At 43.4% G+C, this 19,745-nt stretch overlaps 2 protein-coding genes across 4 annotated transcripts in view; one reads left to right on the forward strand and one right to left on the reverse strand.

Moving 5' to 3' along the window:
* The window catches only part of igsf8 (immunoglobulin superfamily, member 8), a 45,683-nt gene that overhangs the window by 5,455 nt on the left and 20,483 nt on the right, over positions 1–19,745 (forward strand). For both annotated transcript variants that reach the window (XM_018678940.2, XM_051074687.1), the window contains exon 4: positions 13,593–13,677. The gene's annotated coding sequence lies outside the window, so the exon portion shown is untranslated. The remainder of the gene's footprint in view (positions 1–13,592; positions 13,678–19,745) is intronic.
* sp7 (Sp7 transcription factor) lies at positions 1,354–7,278 on the reverse strand. 2 transcript variants are annotated; one of them, XM_018678943.2, is made up of 2 exons: positions 5,542–7,278; positions 1,354–4,141 (listed from the first exon to the last, which is right to left on the reverse strand). In XM_018678943.2, exons 1-2 carry the CDS (start codon positions 5,821–5,823, stop codon positions 2,789–2,791), a joined length of 1,635 nt encoding a protein of 544 aa, XP_018534459.1. In that variant the 5' UTR covers positions 5,824–7,278; the 3' UTR covers positions 1,354–2,788. The 2 variants fall into 2 exon arrangements, with proteins under 2 accessions (XP_018534459.1, XP_018534458.1); XM_018678942.2 differs by having other exon boundaries at positions 5,527–7,278.

Consider the following 19,745-nt stretch of genomic DNA (forward strand, 5'->3'; position numbering starts at 1 on the left):
GAAGCAACACTTAATGTTTCCTGGCTTTCTAAATAAAAGAAGTAAAAATAAAGTCAGGGCTACAGTACGGCCACCGCCACTGCTGAGGGAGTGTATTTTAAAAAAAGGCAGAAAATACCCAGTAGCAGCCGAGGTTTTTAAAAGCCACTGAACGTCTTCTTAACCCCCCCACCCTCACTTCGCTGGCCGGACACACCCTACCCATACCCCATTCTCCCTGTTTGCCTTTTATGTTGTGGACTCGACCGTGCGCCCACTTCAGACCACCATAAACATGTCGGTCCCTGATGACAGAGTCGGCCCCGGGACGTTTTATATAAATTGACCTCAACTACAGCTCATTAGAAGCTCTAAATTGGAACCATGCAGCCAGGGAAGTGTAAATGTTACAACAGGAGAGTCGCTAGCTTCAGGGGGGTTCCAGCTGCACAGGTCTGATCTTCTATCGTGAAGATCCTCGCTTTTATTCTGAAAATGTTTTGTTTCTGATGCATTTTAGTTCCTTATGACTGGTTAAATAAGTCCAAGTGCGGATGGATTGTAACATATCTCTAAATGTGTTTTATGTGCTTATCAGTCTTTTAAAACATCACCTGTTTCCCGTATGCTTATTAGCATGTCATAAAGATTAACTCCTGTTGTAATTCTTTGTCTGGCGCTGCTACAGAGCAGAACACATCTTTTGTAGGCTTCGTTTAGTCTTTCCTGAGGCTATCTCTCCTTTAATGCAGAGTGGGGAGTCCACCCACCTCAAGTATTTTTATTAGTCTGCAGTACAGCCTGAATGACCTGACAGGAAGACACACAAGTGCCACTTGTCCTGATTCAAACTCGAGCACAAACACAAGAAAGTGCCATGTACAGAGGCAGCAGCACGTCAGCTCGGAGGGTTTTTTTCTGACTGTAAAATATACTCAGCCCGGCTCCTTCTCCTCTTTCGTATCTCCTCATCACGTCTTTCGTCCTGCATCCTGCCTTAATTGGGGTCCTTTGTTTGACCACCTCCCTCAATAAACAATACAACCACAGCTCCCCTGTCCTAATCCCCTCTCCTCCTCTCTCCTGACTCGGCTGGAGCATCGCTCTCAGTAATTACCCCTCTCGAGCTGGAGAGTGGAGTAATTGTCTTGAGTGTAACTACAGTGGCTCTCTGAAAGGGGGTCATTGTGTGGAGTTAAGACTTCACTTCAGTGGATGGCTTTGTTTGTGCTGCAGAAGATAATGAAAGTATTTGGTTGGCCGAGGTGAGGTGGAAATATAGTAAGATATGAAAAGAACGACAGTGAGCGAGTGTGGAGTCGAGCTGACAGATTCGAATGTGGCTGTGTAAGAATAACAGCAGCGGAGGGAATGCTTTTCAAATTTCTTTACTTTTAAAAGCACCGAAATAGTCATGATTCCACACCATAACTCTTACAACATGTATACCTTTGCCAGGTTTCATGCTTTATCACTATTTACAGTATCTTTTACACTCATTTCACAACAGATCAGCAAACACCGGCAGTTCAACTCTACCATGACGAGCAAAATTATGAACACCACATTGAGCTCACGGGTTTATGTTTCTTTTAACTGAAGCAACATAGACATCTTTTTCATCATGGAAGTTACACAAAATGTAGAAAATACATAAAAAAGTAGAAAAATAACACACCTAACAATTTCTATATATTGTTGTAAATATATAGTATGTACAAACAAGGACATGCCCTTATTAATCATTACTTTGCCAGGTGTGGAAGACTTCACAATTAAAAGATGATATAGAAATAGTTTACACGCACATCTAACTTCAAGATCTATAAATAAATCTTTAAAAACAAAGCCCCAGACTCCACATTATAACTAATAAATAAGAAAAAAGTATTAATTTAACGCATTTTAATTTCTTTTTGGCCAGCTTCAACCATCTTGCGTTTTTTTTTTCCCCAGGCATTATACTTCCTGCATGGTGCAAGATAATCTTCAATGTGTATAATTTAAGACATAAATTAGATTATTTATGTAAATATGAAATTAAATTAAGACATAGTAAGAAGAAAACAGCAAACAAAAGTGAAATGCAAAAATCTTTTACATCAAAATGTCTTTGGCAACAAGAAGCAGTAAGTTAAGACTGTCCTTTGATTGTTTCAAGAATAATGAATAAGTATCAAAGTACAGCTGTAAATCAGATTTTTCTCTAGGCATGCAATGCTCCATCAACTCCATCATCTTAACCATAAGTCTCCTTCTAAAACTACTTTCCTTTTGCGGCTTCAGAGCTCTTTTCCTTCTGCTTTTGCAGATTAAATTTCCCCAGTGGTTTGTCTCATTTGAAAGGCAGAAAATGTGTGTAGGCTACAAAATGTGCGCATGAGCATGTTTACTTGTGTGTGTGTGTACTTGCATGTACAGTATGTATGCATTATATATGCTTACACATTTGCTCATAGTTATCTCTGCTCATGTGTATGTGCACATGCATCTGTATCTGTGTTTGTGTATTTCCTGGTGTGGTTGCTCAGATTCGTGTGTGCCTGCATACATTTGTGCATTGGTATATGTTTGCAGACTTGCTCATGTTGTGTGCTTATGTGTGTGTGTGGTCCAGAGAAAATGAAGTGATTGCTACCTGCAACATGCTCAGTCATTTATCATATCAAGTCTTTTTAAACTTGGTCTTTTGTCCTTCGTATGCCTTGAAACAAAATACTGTCTTTTTCTTTATTTAAAGGTGGATTCTTCACCATAAAAACTAACCCACCATGTCTCAAAATAGTACTGAACAGAGGAATTAAAGAAGTCAGATCTCCAGCAGTCCACTGCTGTTCTCCACTCCATTAGGCGTGCCAGTCTTCTCATCTCCGTTGGTGATTTGGTCAGCGACAGGATTGGTGGGTACAGCGCTGGTGTTGAGCTCCGTGGTCTCCTCGCTCCGAGGATCCGTGTCTCCCTCCACGGCTACGGCTTTCCCCTGCATCGCAGAATCCGCGTGGGTCTTCTGGTGCTTTGAGAGGTGGTCGCTGCGCGTGAAACGCTTGTTGCACAGTAGACAGGTGAACTTCTTCTCCCGCGTGTGGGTGCGCACGTGCCTCTCCAGTTCGTCCGAGCGGGTGAAGCGCTTCCCGCAGAACAGCCAGTTGCAAACAAAGGGCCGCTCTCCGGTGTGCCAGCGCAGGTGGGCTTTGAGGTGGGAGGCCTTGCCGTACACCTTCCCGCAGCCCGGGATGTGGCAGCTGTGGACGGGCTTCTTCCTCAGGGATGCGGCGGAGGCTCCCAGCCTCTCCAGCTCCTGGCAGTTGGGGCAGTCACATGAGGACCTAGTGGGCGTCCCCCCTCCGCTGTAGCCCCCTGATCCCCTGGCAGGCTTTAGGCCCATGGGACTCTCAATCAGCCCTGCACTTGGCACAGGCTTGGGCTTGTACATGTCCTGGGGCAGCATGTGCTGGGAGGGCTGGAGGAGGTGTGAGGAGGAGCCCAGTCCCACAGAGGGGTAAGGTGCCGGGTTGAGGGGCGTAAAGTCGGTGCTGTAGCTTGGCAGCTGTGGGCTCAGGGAGGCCTGTGGCGCCACAGGCTGCAGGGAGGCCTGCAGACCTCCGTCCGCCTGGGGCTGCGTTGCTGACAGCCAGTTGGAGTTGGGGTGGACGTCCCACCAGGTGGATGTGGCATTAGCAGGGGCAGCAGTAATGCCAGGGTGGATACCGGCTTTATACCAGGAACCATAAGGGTGTGTCATATCCAGTGAGGTGTAGACACTGGTGAGGCAGTCGGCCGTAGCGTGGGCCTTGGACACTAAAAGAGACGGGTCCTGGGAGACAGAGGTCTGGAAGGAGTGGGAGAAAGGATTATATTCTGTAGTGTAGCCTCCGGCTGAAGGAGGGGGGCTTCCAGTAGGGGTAAGCAGCCCGCCGCCTCCTCCCCCTCCTCCAGCTGTGGTGAAGGAGCCAGTGTAGGAGTCCGCCAGGCCACTGCCGTCTGCGGTCCGTCCGTTCTTAGCTGTCTGAAGGTCAGAGGTCATGGTGTAGGGCTTCTTTACTGGAGTGGTGCTGCCGGTCTTACCGGGTGTAGCCGAATCCCTGACGGGGCTGGTGCTGCCAAACTTGTTACAGGTAGCAGTTAACATAGCCAGAGGACTGGAGCCATAGCGTGCGTCTTCCTGAGGAGGAGGAGACAAGGGGGAAAATGAGACTGTCTGTCTGCAGGAAATGGCTGCTTGCTGCTGCTGCTGCTGCTGCTGCTTCTGTCAGTGTCAACTCTAATAAAAAACTTATGTCTGACTGCCACCGCTGGCTTTTCCTGCTCTCTCCGTTTTCAAAGTGGTCAGGGCAATTTTAAGCAGTGGATGTTTACGCTTGTGAAGGTTCTGCTCCGCTCAGCAAAGGCAGAATTCCCTCGCTCCTTTGTTTCACTTTAACCGCTGTCTACGAGCTATTCTTAAATTTACATTCATGTTTGTTTTAAAGTTTTTCCACCTGTCTCCACAGTCGGCGACATACAAAAATACACACTGTGTACTCATGTATCTAAACCCTGCACAGACACAGATATCTTGTCAAACATTAAAGATGGTCAGACAACCTCATGGTACATTGTGTCACAACGGTCTCAACATTATCCTGTTTATATTCCTACAGATTTAGATGTAACCATTGTCTGTGTTTATGATCACATTCAGTGGGATTTCCTGTAAACATCAAGAATCACTGACCCCTTTAGAAAATGAAGCTTTACGTTCTCGAGTGTATCTGAAATACACCACTGAAGAGGCTTAACTTAATATAAAAATGATTTGATGTTGATACTTTTATTTTCTTCTGCCACAGCACAACATGTCAGAGGCGTTACATCTGAACATGTGGATATAACTAATGAAATATCACTTGTATATTCTTATAGTATTTCTACTTTACATCAGTACTTCCACACAGACTGACCTCCCATTCAAAGGGGGGGTCAGTGGTTATCTCCCCTCTCTCACAACATGCCCCGAGGTCAGCCCTTTGCATCCTGTTGTTTCTGCTCTGATTTCAGGTTAACACTGTTTGATCACAGACCTCTCTGCTCCTACAGTCCCTGCAGTCTTCTTCATTTTCATCCACTGCTGGTGACTGTAAAGCTTCTTGTGCCCATGTGACATAACGCTTTGTTAGATTATCTGTGGAATAATCTGTTTGTCCTAGGATTTAGGATGAATGTGCCTGGAGGAAATGGAAAATCCCAGGCTTAGGAAAAGATGAGCAGAGCAACTCTGTCAGCAGCTCGACCTTAAACCTTCACTTTAAATCACTTAGCAAAGACCTCAGATCTTTCTTCACTAATGCACATTATCACTTTCATTATTCTGTTAATGCACAGTTTTACAGTCAGTCATATTATCTTCACGCTGAACACCTTCAGATTAAACTCCAGGGCTGAAGTTTCCTCACATCAGCTTTAAACTACACGACTTCAGAAAAAGTTCCAGCTGGAGTTTCAACAATATTCACATCATTAAAAGTTGCGTTTGGATGAAGGAAGAAGAAAAAAACGAAGTCTACTTACAATTACATTCCCTACCTCCAGAATAGATGCGGCCATCCCTGAGAAACAAAATCCTAAGGAAGCTGAGGAGAGCGGGAGAAGCGCAGCTCGGAGTCCCGGGACAGTTTGGAAGAAGTTGGGCACTAACGCGGGGAAGTGTTTTGAGGCGCAGGGAGCCCGCCCCCTAATTACAGGCTCTGAGGCTCTTTGAAGACTCGCTAAGAAGCAATAAAAACCCAGAGATGGAGGAAAATGGACGGAGATTGGTGGATAAAAAAGAGGACATCCCACCTCCCCAAACGGAGAGTGTCGAATCATTTTTCAAGATAAACGCATGAATGGGTTACTCATCAATCACCGTGTGGACATTATTTCAATTTCGCAGGCATTATTTTTTCCACTGGGATTAGTCCAGTGGAGTCTGAGGCAAGAGACACACACTTAACATCATCTCTCAGAGAATTATCGAAGCGGATTTCTCCACAAAGATCAACTGTAAATTGTATTCATGCCATTAGACGCATTACTATAGGAGAGCTGTAAATAAAACGTGGGGCAGAGCTCTCTCTCCCGGCCTCCTCTGAGAGAGCAACAATAACAAAAGAACATGTAGCCTCGGCCTACGCCACATAAATCAAAAAAAATTAAGCTGACCGAGTCTGTGGTTTCCATCCGAGATTTTATTATTCTGGTTTCAACCCTCTCTCTGTTTCCAATATTCTTAAATGCAGTTAACTGCCATTTTAGACATTAACTGTGATGGTTAAAGAGACTGAACTACAGAGACAGGCGAAGAAGAAAATGATCAAGTCATTAAATAAAATAAAGAAGAGATTATCGCATCAAATAAAATGAACTCATACGGCGGATTGACGAGGGGGAAAGACTCGCAGGATTGTTTCCTCAAGACAGACGCCGATGATAAAACAGAGGAAGAAATGAAGGATGAAGGCTGCAGCAGAAAGTCCTGCCAAAGACGTTTCTGCAGCGTCCAAATATCTCTCTACTCTAAATCATTATTAATGTTCGAACCTTTTCAGAGGAAAATATAAAAATATGTATCAACCTGATTTCACCAATTTAACATACGTCTGCATGCATGAAAACTAATGACAGCAGTCTGTTAAACTCTGTGGAAACAATTTTAAAATCATGACAAAAATCATAACTGTATATTCATCCATTAGAAACTCGAACAGAGAACTTTTCATTTTATTTTTAAAACAAAATTCAGCAGTGAACTATCACAAACCAACCAAAGCTGTGCTCCTCTTTACTGGATGACACAGCTTTTTTATTGCATATATTGACATATAACAAATATTCATACACATCATAGCAGAAATAAACAAGTGTATTTACAGTTACTTTTAAAATACAACCATCAAATCATTAACTTTAAGTTAATTTGTCCATGTATGGTGTAAAAACAGCATCACAACACGAGAGAAAAAAAGTATCATCTTGAAAATTTTATTCTGAGAAAAGTTTTATTTAAAAAAGACTAATCTATCTTAATCAGGATGTTTGGATATCATTTAGTATTTAATGAGCAATGTCTGCTGTTATTTCATCAGTTTAAAGTACAGTTATATTCAGGTCTTAAACTGTGTCTCAGTAGAAAAGGCTTTTATCCTAAACCGTTATTCAGATTTCTTTGGCTGTTTACATTTTATTGATTTCATTTATTGGTTGAAAAATTCAAAAAACTCAACTTTCAGTCTCGAGTAAGACGGATTCTCAGTGCCTTTTTGTGGGCGTCTCGTTTTTCTGAAGGAGAGCACAGAAGATTAAAATTGTTGTCAAAAATAAACATATAATTTCTGTCCTTATTTTCTCCTCAATTACAGGGCATGGTCAGAGCTGGGCTTGTCGTTCTGGAGAGTCTGGCCCTCACATGAACACAGCGGCTATATTTGGCAGTCTGTTCTCCAACTGACCTTCATTGCTTTATTTTTTTATTCCAGAAGGGGTGTGAGTAGAAGAACAAAGGCTGCTACATGCAATAGTTTACACTGTCACACACTCCTGCAGGAGCGAACTCACAACTCATATAAACCTATAAACCTCACCTCAAACTCAGGGCAAAGTGTCTCAGGAGGCCGACGATGACAACACCTGCTGTGTATCTGTTTATTGAAATCTATAAGATAAATAATCAATAATGTCTCCTGGGCGTACCATACCGTGTCATGTGCTACGTGTGCTGTACGTGGCAATCTTTTCACACTTTCTGAGGCATTTCCTTCCCCTCTCATTTGACACATGTTCTGTTACTGGTGCGAGTCTTTAAGTGAAGTGTTCCTTTTCTTCTTAGTGTTCATTAATGCTTTATGTTTTACATTTAAGTGAAATGAGAGGGGAGGTAAACGAGCTCCTACATTAGCTAAAAGTGGTCCACAGTGGGCTGCTTTTCCTCATTTTTATAAGACTTGTTGTAATCTAAAACTTTGGCGTGTTCCCATTTACAGTTCTCTTCAAAAGAGAGCAAGTGAGATCTATAATTAGAGAATGCGTTAAGCTCTTAACAGCCTCTTCAAAAAGCTTTCTCTGCTCTATTTACTATTTTCTGCCCTGTGTGGTTTAGATTTTTGGGTACGTACAGTTGGCACTGCAGGATTGATGAACCTTGGGGCGTTGGGTGGGCACCATTATGTTCCCCAGGGCTGATTACATGTTTAGTATGGATAGTTATTGTCCATATGACAGCTATCACATGTATTAGTAGCTGCAGGTTTCTGTAGTATAACTCATTAGCCCGAGTCGTTTGAACGCAGACAGTGGCATGTGATTACTGCATTAACAAGTCCTGTTTATATTAAGTTCATGATTCGCAGAAAGACTAGGTAATCAGTGACACACATCAGAAAGGGTGTCTCAGAGCTGAGACCTACATTAAGCAGATATACCAATACTCTGGCTTTGAACTGATCAGTGTGTTTGACAGTTACTGAGCTGTGTAAATGGAAAACATTGGACCTGTGTCTGACGAGCTTCTTCTTTTGTCTAAGTGTGGACATTTTTTCTTTGTGGTTCTGTTGCAGCCTTGTTTACTCTTCCCTTCCCGACACTGCCGCTTCAAAAAGTCAAAAATTAAAAAGCAAAACTGATAAGCAAAGTAAATCCTAAGACATCTTGATTACAGATATTGTATACAGTCATGTCCTGTAGGTGAGCATGTTCAACATGTTGTAGTCCTGTTAGTGCTTGCAGACTATTTACCAGTCACCAGATCACAATTATAAGGTTACTGAGAGAATTCTTCTCTTTTTTTCAGGGAATATTTCACTTTGGTAGAAAACAGGAAGCAATAAGACTGTCTCCAACATAGACTGTCTCCATCATGTTCAGCAGTGGTCAACTTTTCCGTGCAAACTTTGTAGTCAAGCTGTTTCACTTTGGCGAAACGTCTTCTGGTTGCTCTGCTCCATAGAAAACGAAACCGCTCCCAGTGATGAGTTGATTGAAGTGACGGCAGTGAGTGTGCAGTTTGTTTGCTTGCATCCTTCTGAGTCCTCTGAGCAGAGATAGAGGCTGCTCCTCGATGCCACATGGTTTACATTGTGTTGTTGTCACCACAGAACTGGAGGAAGGTGGTGAGAGTTGCTGGTGGTAGAGGCTTATTGTTGTGTGTGTGAAAGGGGAAACAGAGGTCAGAGGTGACGAAGCATCGAAGGCCAAAAGTAACTGATGACAAATTAAATCGCAAACACTTTACAAAGTGTTTCCATAGCAACAAGTGATTGGTCCTGTTTACTGATTTTTTAAATCAGATATTTCCTGATTACAGTCAACACATCATGTGTTACACAGATTAACTGAAAATATAATGATAATTTTAAATTATATTTAACTTAAGCAAAGCTCATGTTTTGTGTTAAGAAAGAATTAAACATTAATTCATTTTGAAAGTTTGGTTTATTTTGTTAAATAAAAAAAGGCTTTGTAGAAAAACCTGTCAATAATCTTTATACCCAAGAAACATATACTTGTACTGCACGACAGTACTATATTATACTTGGTAGTAGAGTTTATTTGTACTGAAGGTGTGTACAACTTGTTAAAGAAAAGAAAGTGGACAGCTCACAGTCGATGGTAAAAGAAAGAGAAAAGAACCTGACTTTGTTTCTGATTTTTTACATTGAACACAAAAGATGTCTTGACTTCCAATGAGTATCTCAGTAAAATAAAATAAATCTCCACTTATACACTGTTTAAAATTTTAGACTTCTTTTTATGAGGAAACGTAAAATATCAGTAGAGTAGCTCTGCTTGCAGGGAATTACAGAAGTCTTTCAAACACTGCAGACAAGCAGTACTCCCAGTAGCCTCCTTCTGTGCACTTAAGTACAAGCAAGTTCATCCAGGAGGCATCTTTCTCGAAATAGTAGTCAAAGTTTTGCCAGATAATTCGTCTTGGTGGTAACACGACAGCATAAAAGTACAAACAAGCATGAGACAAAGCAGTGGGACTCAGTGGAGGTTAGGCCATGTCTATACATTGACATCACACGCTTGGTTTTTAATGCATCTTTCTTTTGGGGGGTGAATAGCCTTCTGTTTTCTACATTGGTTTTAAATTGGCCTCTTGGTATCATTAGGCCATTACAGCGACCGAGTAACTGTGTGTAATGGTGGATCAATGGAATATCTCGCCATAATGCATTTCCCTTGACATTCCCCTCTGGGCTGCAACCCTCAGAAAATTAACAATGTTAATAATACTGCGACGGAGGGGGAAAATTGAAATGATTAGATGTGTTTTACTTCGCTGCTGATGGAAATGTGGTGAGAGGGAATCAGGGTCAGGGATAGACTTGCCTTGCAGCATGACTCCGTGCTATTTTTCCAGGCTGTGTGGTCAAAGATTCAGAGAGCTTGTCAACGGAAAATGAGAGAGCGAGAGAAGTGGGGGAGAGGAGAGAAAGAGGGAGATGTATAGACAGAGAGAGAGAGAGAAGAGAGAGAGAGAGACAGGGCGGTGGGTTACACAACCTACCAGCGTTCATATCATGTTCATTTGTGCTGCTGTTGATGCTGCTGATTATAGCATCAGATGTTAGTCACTTAGGCCTTTTTGAGTCAGACATGAAAAGCGACAACATGCTTTTAATAAAATGACCTGCCCAGTGTGAGTGGTCTGTCTCTGCTTTGGGGCATGTTGGTGGTTTTGAGTAATTCAACCACCAACAGGCTGCATTTCAGCCAGTGGACAGAACATGTTCAGTCACCAGACATGATGGTAATTACATAAAGCGACGAGGAGAAAGTCATCCTTGATTTTTTGCTTTTTCTGTGTATGAACCTTTGTACTAAATGCAAATAGAAATGAAGCGTAACATTTCCTGCTCTGAATCTTGTTTCTAAAAGAGCAGCATAATTTCAGTCTGACATCCCCACCCCCAGCAAAGCCTCGCTCGTTCCTGTCTCGCTGTGATGTCTCAGTGACCACACATGTCAGGAATAATCCCACATGGCACTGGGGAGACATTAATTGTTCTCCTCTACGGATAGTTTTTACTGTTCGCAGAATGACAGAGTTATTATCCCCTCTTTGGAATCGCAAATGTTGTGTAACATGCTGAATGTGCTGTTTGTCATGCAGGGTATTACATGCAAGTATCAGCTCTAGAAACACAGAAGGTCCATCTACTCCCAAACAAATCCCAGTCCGCCGCCTTCTTGCTGTATACAAGTCGACATCTGGCCTGTAATCTCCCTGTCTGTCGAGGAGACCTGCGGCCACCTAATGGCCCCAACAGGCGTCATGCGTGCAATTGCTCAGGATGGCGCAATGACAGCAATGACAGTCTCTTTCAATATCTCTTTATACATACTTTGTGAAATGAGAGGGACTTTGAGGAGCGCTGTGTTTTTGACTGGACGCTGCAGGTTGCAGTGTGACAGGGTTTGACATATGTTATCCTTAATATCTAAAGAAAACTCTACTAGAAGTTATGAAGGACATTTTATGTATGTGGATGGAGAGCCCCAAACACTCTAGGCTCTTTATTTAACTGATTTGATCTTGAAATTTGTATTAAAAATATGTTGTTATTTTTTGGCTATATACTTGATGTTCAACTCAAATCAAACCGAAGTCACAGAAATAAAAATTCAGGCTTTAGCTCTACTCGACTTTACTCCTTAAAGACGTGATTAGACTTGAAACTTGAAAGCAAAACTTCCTCCTTTTGGAGCTGGTAAAATCTCAGAATACTGAAGAATAATAAAGACAGAATCAGGCAGGCTTGTAGAGTCAACACCAAATTGTTTGACCTGTGTGTCTCAGATAAAGTTAAAGCCATTATTAACAAAAAAAAAAGAAAATGTTCAAATAAGATCTGAGAGATGAGGTTCTGAAGGACTGATTGAATTTGCTTGAAGGACTTAAAGGCCTCCAGTTTGCTTCATATGAGATATTTATCAGATTGTCAAACAGCGTCTGAGTGGATGCTCTGACCAGAAACAGCCCTGTGTTGTAATGGTGCAGGGGGCTGTGTCGGTTTAAGCAGCAATGAGGCGTGCAAATTCAAACCAGGAAGGAAGATCTGTGAAACTGAAGGCTGGTCAGAATCTAAAACACTGCTCAAAAGTTTATAATACTCTTATACTGGATTTTATTACTGTTGAAAGTGATCAGCTGACAGTTATTTTATCTTTTGTCACAGTAGTTGGAGGGTAAGCATTAGAAATACTCTGCCTCGTCACCTGGACTGACTCCATTCAAATGAAAGAGAGGGTTACAGTTCTCTCTCATGAACAAGTCTAACACCGTGAAAACATTCAAGGACAGTCCGGAGAAAAGTGTGTTATTCAAGCTGTTTGAATGACTATTGTGTCTGAGCAGCTTCTCTTTGGAGCAGCTATAAACCCTGTATGAACTCGTTGGTTTCAGGCGTCCCCCAGCCCGAAGACTTGACAGAGACTCGCTCTGAATGACTTGAAAGCAACTCTGTCTTATTGTGTTAAAAAGTAAAAAATGTAATGAATTTTGTACCCCCTGTGTGTGTGTGTGTGTGTGAGTGTGTGTGCCTGGATGCTTTGAAATGAGTTGTCAGTGAAGTGTGTTTCCGTGCTGTGATCCCTCTGATCAGTCAGCTGCTTTTATCTCTCAGATGATAACTCTTATTGATTTCTTTGAACACTGTGGTGTCAGAGGGTACTGAACTGTACTGCACCCCACAGGGCAGACCACCACCACCACCACCCGCTCCTCCTCCCTCCCCTCTCTCCCCCACCTCACCCCCTGTGCTGGTTTATACATATTTAGTCAGTGCCCCCAGACCCTGACAGCAGCTGGTGCTGAGGTTTGGGTGGGAGCTCATTACTCCTTGGCGGAGCCCTGCCAAAAAGAGGGGAGGGTTTTTTAAAGGGAGTAAATTGAGGTTTTCTTTTTTGGGTTATTTTATTTCGTACGGGCAAATCCAACTCCATGCGTCGTGTGATCTGTTCCATGTGTCGTGTGTGTGTGCCACCAGCAGTCTCCTCCGGTCTCCTCACCCTGGAAATCACTTCCTTCATTTAACTCTCCTCCTGGATATTGTACTGAAATAATCTGAATTTTACTTTATTTTGTGTTTTTTTTTTTTTTTTTGTCTATAAATAATTTTATAACAGCTGTCTTTGCTCATCTAAAATGATCATTTCTACATTTTAAAAAGTTCTTACTCAAAGAATCTCATATAAAAAAAACCTTGCACATTGTGAGGGCCTGTAGTAACTATAACCCTGATTGTTTCTGTATAGCATTTTTCTCTCTCTCATGAGATCAGCTCTGTGGTCTGCCACTCAAAAGACAAAGCCTCCATCTCTCTTAGCTCCTCTACTCCTAACAGAGGATTGTTCAGAGCTTTACATTTGATGTCTTAGTGCCATAACGATGTGGTTTGGAGGACTGGAACTATCGTTTATTTATGAGAGACATATTGCGCTGCAGGAGAGGGATAATATCTTCAAGTGGGTCAGGAGAGCGCGTTCGCCTCTGTGTTCTAGACAGGGTGACCAAGAGTATCAGATGTCCCTGTCTATTGAGTGATTGTATGGAGCAGAAGAGAAGTGTTCTTGACTTGTGTTTCCTCTTTCAGAGGGGAGACTGATGTGGGGACTTCCTGGTGATACTGATCAAGAAGAGAGGAGAGAGAGAAGGGGATGAAGACGAGCAAAAGCAAGGTTAGAAAGACGGGGGCTGTGGTTCGAAGCAGGGTCCAAGGACTGTCGAAAGCAGCGACTGACATGATGCAAAAGGTCCAGAGATTGAATGTATGACTGGAAAAAGGCTGCAAGTTCTGACAGAGATGGTGAGAGGAGTGGGTAGGGCGTACGATACAGAAATAGAATGACATTATAGGTAGGTAAAATAAGCAGGTCGTACCTAAAGGGGACTTTATTACTTATAACCTAAAACCCCTAAAATCAAAACAGAAAGGCCAAGCCGCACCATATGTGTGCAAGAGGAAGCTCACGTCTTCTCTCCTTTAGACCACCCAACGCTTCACCCACACACTCTCCTGAAAAACACTGAGACTGTGCAGGACTGCATCAACCAAACTTCACATATTTCACAAGATCTTGGAACTAAGTTTAATACTTTCAGTTCATCTATTCTTTTATGATTGGGAGAAACACCAAACCACACAAATAAAACAGAAGGATTAAAGGTACTGGGATGTGGAATTTAATTTCTATTGAATGAAAAATGCTCTGTTGTTGAACAAAAGTTGGGTCAAAAACTTTGATCAGGAAGCAAGATGGGATTTTTTTCCTGTTTCATCCAAGAGATAAACAATTTCTCCACACTGACTAAGACTACTGGAGTGCAAATGTAGAAATTCTCCCAAAGCCCATGGCGCTTTGACTGAAAATAAAGAAGAAACCTTCCTTCCCCCCACTTGCCTGAAGCCACAGCATGTGGTCTACTCTGTTGCTGCTCTAAAAATGGCAGGCGGGCGGCCTCGGGAGAAGCCCAGAACAGCCTCCACCGTAATGGCCGTGTGGGTGTGGCCCCTCGTAGATGGCTTTTGAGGGGGCCCCTCCCGGACGCCCGCACCCCTTGCCAGCGCCCAAGGGCTCCAGGCTGCCTGACCAGAGACACCGCGATGCGGCCCACGCTGAACCCAGGCCGAGCCGGGCTAGGGTGGGCTGGGCTAGGCCGGGGCCAGGACAGGATCCACAGCTGCTTTATGGCAGGTTCCTGCACTCCTGCCCTCTGCTGGGGTCACAGAGGAATAAAGACGACACGAAATAATGTGCGGAAAAAAAGATAGAGAGAGAATTGGCCATCAAAGCCGTGTATTTCAAACTGAAAGTTTATAAAAGAAAACTGACAAACACAGCAACTGAAAAGCATTTCAACAAAATGTTCTTTTTCTCTCTTTTGTGTTTTATTGTGTATTTGTCTCCACATATCGATTTCACTTCACAAAAAAAAAAAAAAAATTCAAAGACTTGACTTCTGTATATATATGACATTTAATCATCAACTGCATCTGCAACATTACAGTAATGTGAAGAAGTATACTCATATTATACAAGCGCTTTTCTAGAATATTTATGCTAGTTTATCGTTAAACTCCACAACACTTTGCAGGAAATATTGTGCTTTTGTTGCTCTACATTTGTTACTTTGAAGATCAAGATTTTACTTTTGGACTTTTGATGAGTTTATAAAATGTAATGCAGTGCTATAAGTTAAAATAGCCCACAGTATATAATGTGGCTCAAGCAGAACCAGTAGTAAAAAGGTGCTCACACATTAAAGCATCAGTAGTACTAACACTGATAGGAGCCATTCTTCACCACACTGAGTGCCTTTTTCATACCTATATGTATATTTTCCATACAGTACTTCTGTACTTGTAATGGAGTACACAGTAGCCAGTACCAGACAATCTGATCACAAGTTCCACCACTGTAACATCTGAAGTAAAAACAAATAGGGCACAGTACACTTATGCAAAACACAGACAATATGCTCAGTCAGTAGTAGGTGCCTGGCAAAGACTGACGCCAAAAAATGAGAGCATGAAATGAGCTGGTGCGCTATGTGCTACCATTTCCACTGTTTTAATGTGGTGAAGAAAAGGCTTTAATCCTTAAAAGGATCTCTGGCAGGTCAAACAAACACAGAGCAATTCCATGTACGCATCCTGTAGAGGAGTAGCCTGTCATTGAAAGAAACATACAGCGCAGCAACAAACCCTGAAGAACATCTTAAAACCCTGTAATACAGAGACAGCTGAAGTGTTGGAGGAGGCTTTGTCATGCAGCGTGAGCACGATATCATATCTTATCATGTTGACTGTACCGCTGATGCTACCATGTGTACAACATCATGGCACTGGGGTTAAGTTTTGCATGTAAAACTGAGTGTGTGACGGTAACGCGGCCTGAACGGTGATAGTGAGTGATGGGGTGAAGCCAGCCAGTCACCTTCTGGTTTGAATCAGCAGAAAAGGGGGGACTGGAGTGGGGGAGAGAGAGGGGAGGGGGGTGTGCTCGGTAGGTTGGCTTTTATTGCTTCTCCCCTTTGGTTTTAAAACAGATCTGCCTGTTTGTGGAAGTGTGGCTGGCGGTTGGCTCCTCAGCTGGCAAGGCAGCGGTGTTTAATTGCTCTTTGTTGTGGTGGGTTGGAGTGGAGGGGGGTGGGGGGAGGCTCTGTGGTCTCTGCTACACAATGGTGCTTTGGCCTGCCAGCACACACGCACAAACACACACACACACACGCACACGCACGTGCACTTACACACTCATACACAAGCATGCTCTGCATACTTGAACACACACCCGCAGATTAGCATGCAAGCCCAGATGCACATATGTGTTTGTACCCTACCAGCATATTTTTGTTAAAATTCACTCTTCATGATAGCTCCATATTCTTGATACATGTAATAGCTCGCAGAGAAAAGTGCTTAATGGTGTAACTGTGTTGGTTTATAAGGGATTAACTACGTGTTGGAGGAAATAAAGGAGGAATTACAGGGAGAATAAACAGGAGCAGCATGGTTTGTATATTTGTGCTGTTCTGCGAATGGGCAAGCATATAATTATCACATTTACGGGGAAGAGCTGCTGAATAATGGGTCGTAGTGGGTGTAGCAGCGGGGCAGTGGTGTATCTTCCCTTATTCAGCCCCTCCCAGAGTGTGTGTGTGTGTGTGTGTGTGTGTGGGTAAGAGAGGGAGAGAGAAACCTGAAAACATCTGATTTACAGTTGTCTCTCAGAGCTGAGCTGCTCTCTATGATTAATCATGTGATGAACTAATGTTTGAATAGCGAGCGGTAATTACGTGTTCCCTCCAAACCAGACCTCACTGTGACTCTGATCCTCCTTTCCCTCCCTAAACCTGCCTTCAACACGTTACCCTGAGGAACACGCAGTTTAATGCAGTCATACCTTCCTCCATCTCAGCTTCACCGTCGCCACTGATGCTCTCGTCCCAGCCAGAAATTTCTTTGCCTTGTTTACTTTTCCTGCAGCCCCTGCACGTGTGTTTATCCAAATCTGAAGTATTCTTTTTTCTGCTCCTCCGTCACGGTGGCTTTTGTGCTCAACTGTGGTGAGTTTTGTGTATTTTTGTGTAATTTACTCCTACATTTGGAGGAATGATGTGCTCCTCTGCTCTTGCCCATACCCCACCACCCCTCCCCTCCCCTCCCAGAGAGGTTCTTTTCCATTGATGCACTTACTGTAAAGTGTTCCCTCTGCCTCCATCGCTGACCACATCAACTTGGCCAATCACTGATGACTCATTATACACACATAAACAGAACAAAGCACAAACAGTCATCACAGAGTTGCTGCATACGTTTACACATGCGGCGCAGCAGAGTTGTCTCTCAGCTCCCTCTATCTCTGTTTTTCTTTTTCACCCTCCCCCTCTCTTTCTCTCTCTCTCAATGTCGCTCTCTCTTCTCTAACACACACACACACGGTATGGATGTGGGCAGAATGAACAGAACGCTACGCCGCTGTAATTTTTGGAAATGAAAATGGAAACTGGCACCAATTAGAGAAACCAATAAAGCAACCTCAGTTCTATACGTCTGCCAAGTGGTAGAGGGGATTCAACTGGGGAGTATAGAGTTACATCCAGCCTTTAGGTTATCATCCAGATAACATCATCCAGTTTTATACCACATCTCTGCTGCTGCTCTGCTCTCTGCCATAACAGGAGCAGGACATCATATAAAACCTGTGCTTTCACTCGGGGATGAGCTCGTTCCTCGTCAGTTTAACGTCCTGTCGTCTTCTCCTTCAGCCGGCTTAATGGGCTCTCATTAGATAAGTCAATGTTTACGTCCACTGACAGCAGGAGAGAGAAGCAGTGAGAGGGACATGTTGTGATTCAGTTAAACACTTACTAATTGCGACCCTCATGGCTGCTGCAATTAATTGGTTCCTGCAGAAGGCGGTGTAGAAGAAAGGAGAGGGAAGGAGGCAGATGGGGCAGTAAGTTTAACCCTGCCTCTGGAAGAGACGGGGTAATGGGGTAATGATCCTGTGGCCCTCTGCTGCTGATGTGGTGCAGAGAGAGAGAGAGAGACCTGAGCTTCAGGAGAACCACTAAATACTGCCACATTCATCCACAGCAGTCATGCCATGCCACACGGCAGTCACATGATCGGGCACACACACACACACACACACACACACACACACCCCTCTTGCTCTGAAACACATACACATCAGGTAGCCTATTACAACACGAAAAGCAAATAACAAAACATGAAGAAATGTTCCAAACACTTTCACCAAATTTCACAACAGATTTGTGACAATAAACACACCACAAATACAGAGAACATCATCATCAGTGGATGAAGTTTGCACATTGATTTATCAAACTACATTCTCCGAGGTCAAATATAAACTTTCACCAACAGGAACAAGAAATCCTAAAAGTCCTGTGGATGAAATCATATCAGTGGAGCTCACATGTCAGCGAACTGTCTCTGTGAGAACTGAGCAGACTCCATCCTCTGATGAGGACTGTGGGACATGGCTGAAAGCTGAGGAAAAAACCAGTATGTGGACCTTGAGTTGGTGTTGGTTTGTTCGGTGATGTTAGAAAATGAGCTAACCATATTTTGACATTGTGATTGCAATAATCTGATGTTAGTGGAGATACTGAGTGTGCACTGGTATTAGCAATCAGTCTCTGTCTCACTGTTTGTCCAAAATGATTTGCAAGTTCACTGAGCTGTGTCCGAATTTGTGCACGTGCGCACAAACATGCTGAGACATTAAACACAACATGGGACATAACTCAAGAAAAGTTTTCTAGACTTAAATCAACCTAAAGAGTTTAACTTGTATTGAATGTGCAAACAAACACTATCTGACACCGAGCAAAAGACACAGAGAGATGTGCAAACATCCAGTCCACAGTGCTGCTGTCCTGGGTGATGCAAATATATGCACAGTCACAAACATCCCTGTGTGTTTTCTTGTTATGAATCCTCCCTCTCTATGACTCATGTATCCACTCAAATATTTTTGTATTAAGAAAACAATTTCATTCCGGACAGTAGTTTGTTTTTCAAAAGGAAAACTCCCAAACCCAGTTCTCTGTGGCTCTTTGTGAGCGGACCGTTTAGCCGTATCCTGACGTTAGCTTCCTTTATTGCTCTTTTCTTTCCCCTGGGCTGTCACTCCTCCTTCACTCCCTCCTGTTCTATACATCTACCGTTTCCTGTCTCTTTTCCTGTCTTCCATCCCTCCCTCGGCTCCCTCTCTCCATCCCCTTTACCACCCCCTCTGTCTCCCTCTCTCAGTCTCTCTGGCCTCTCCGTCTCCCTCTCAGTTGGACTCATGTGGGACTGATTGAGCTTGAGGATCCAGCCCTCATCAAAGGCCGAGTGTGGTTGAATGCGAGCAAGCCACTGAGGCTCCAATCTCGCACTGGTTAATGAGCCCCCTCTCCCCCCCTTTCCTCCTCCTCCCCCTCTTCTTCCTCACCCCCCCTCCCCAGCCTCGGCATCCCTCCAGCGGCAAGCTCGTACGACACAGCCTCTCCCCCCTTCCTTCTTGTTCTCCTCTTTCCTTTTTCTCCTCCTTCCTTCCTCCTTCCCCCAGCCTCCCCACACTTTTAGTATTCTCATGTAACACATCTCTCTCCTTTCTGCCGCTGCCTCTTTCCGCTCTTTCAGCTCATTCGTTGCCAACGCAGCTTCCTCCTGTCCTCCATAATTCATCTTTATTTCAGCGTTTCAATCCCCAAATTCTCTCCTCATCCT

Source organism: Lates calcarifer, linkage group LG12 (assembly GCF_001640805.2).
Source record: "Lates calcarifer isolate ASB-BC8 linkage group LG12, TLL_Latcal_v3, whole genome shotgun sequence".
Lineage (NCBI taxonomy): Eukaryota > Metazoa > Chordata > Actinopteri > Centropomidae > Lates > Lates calcarifer.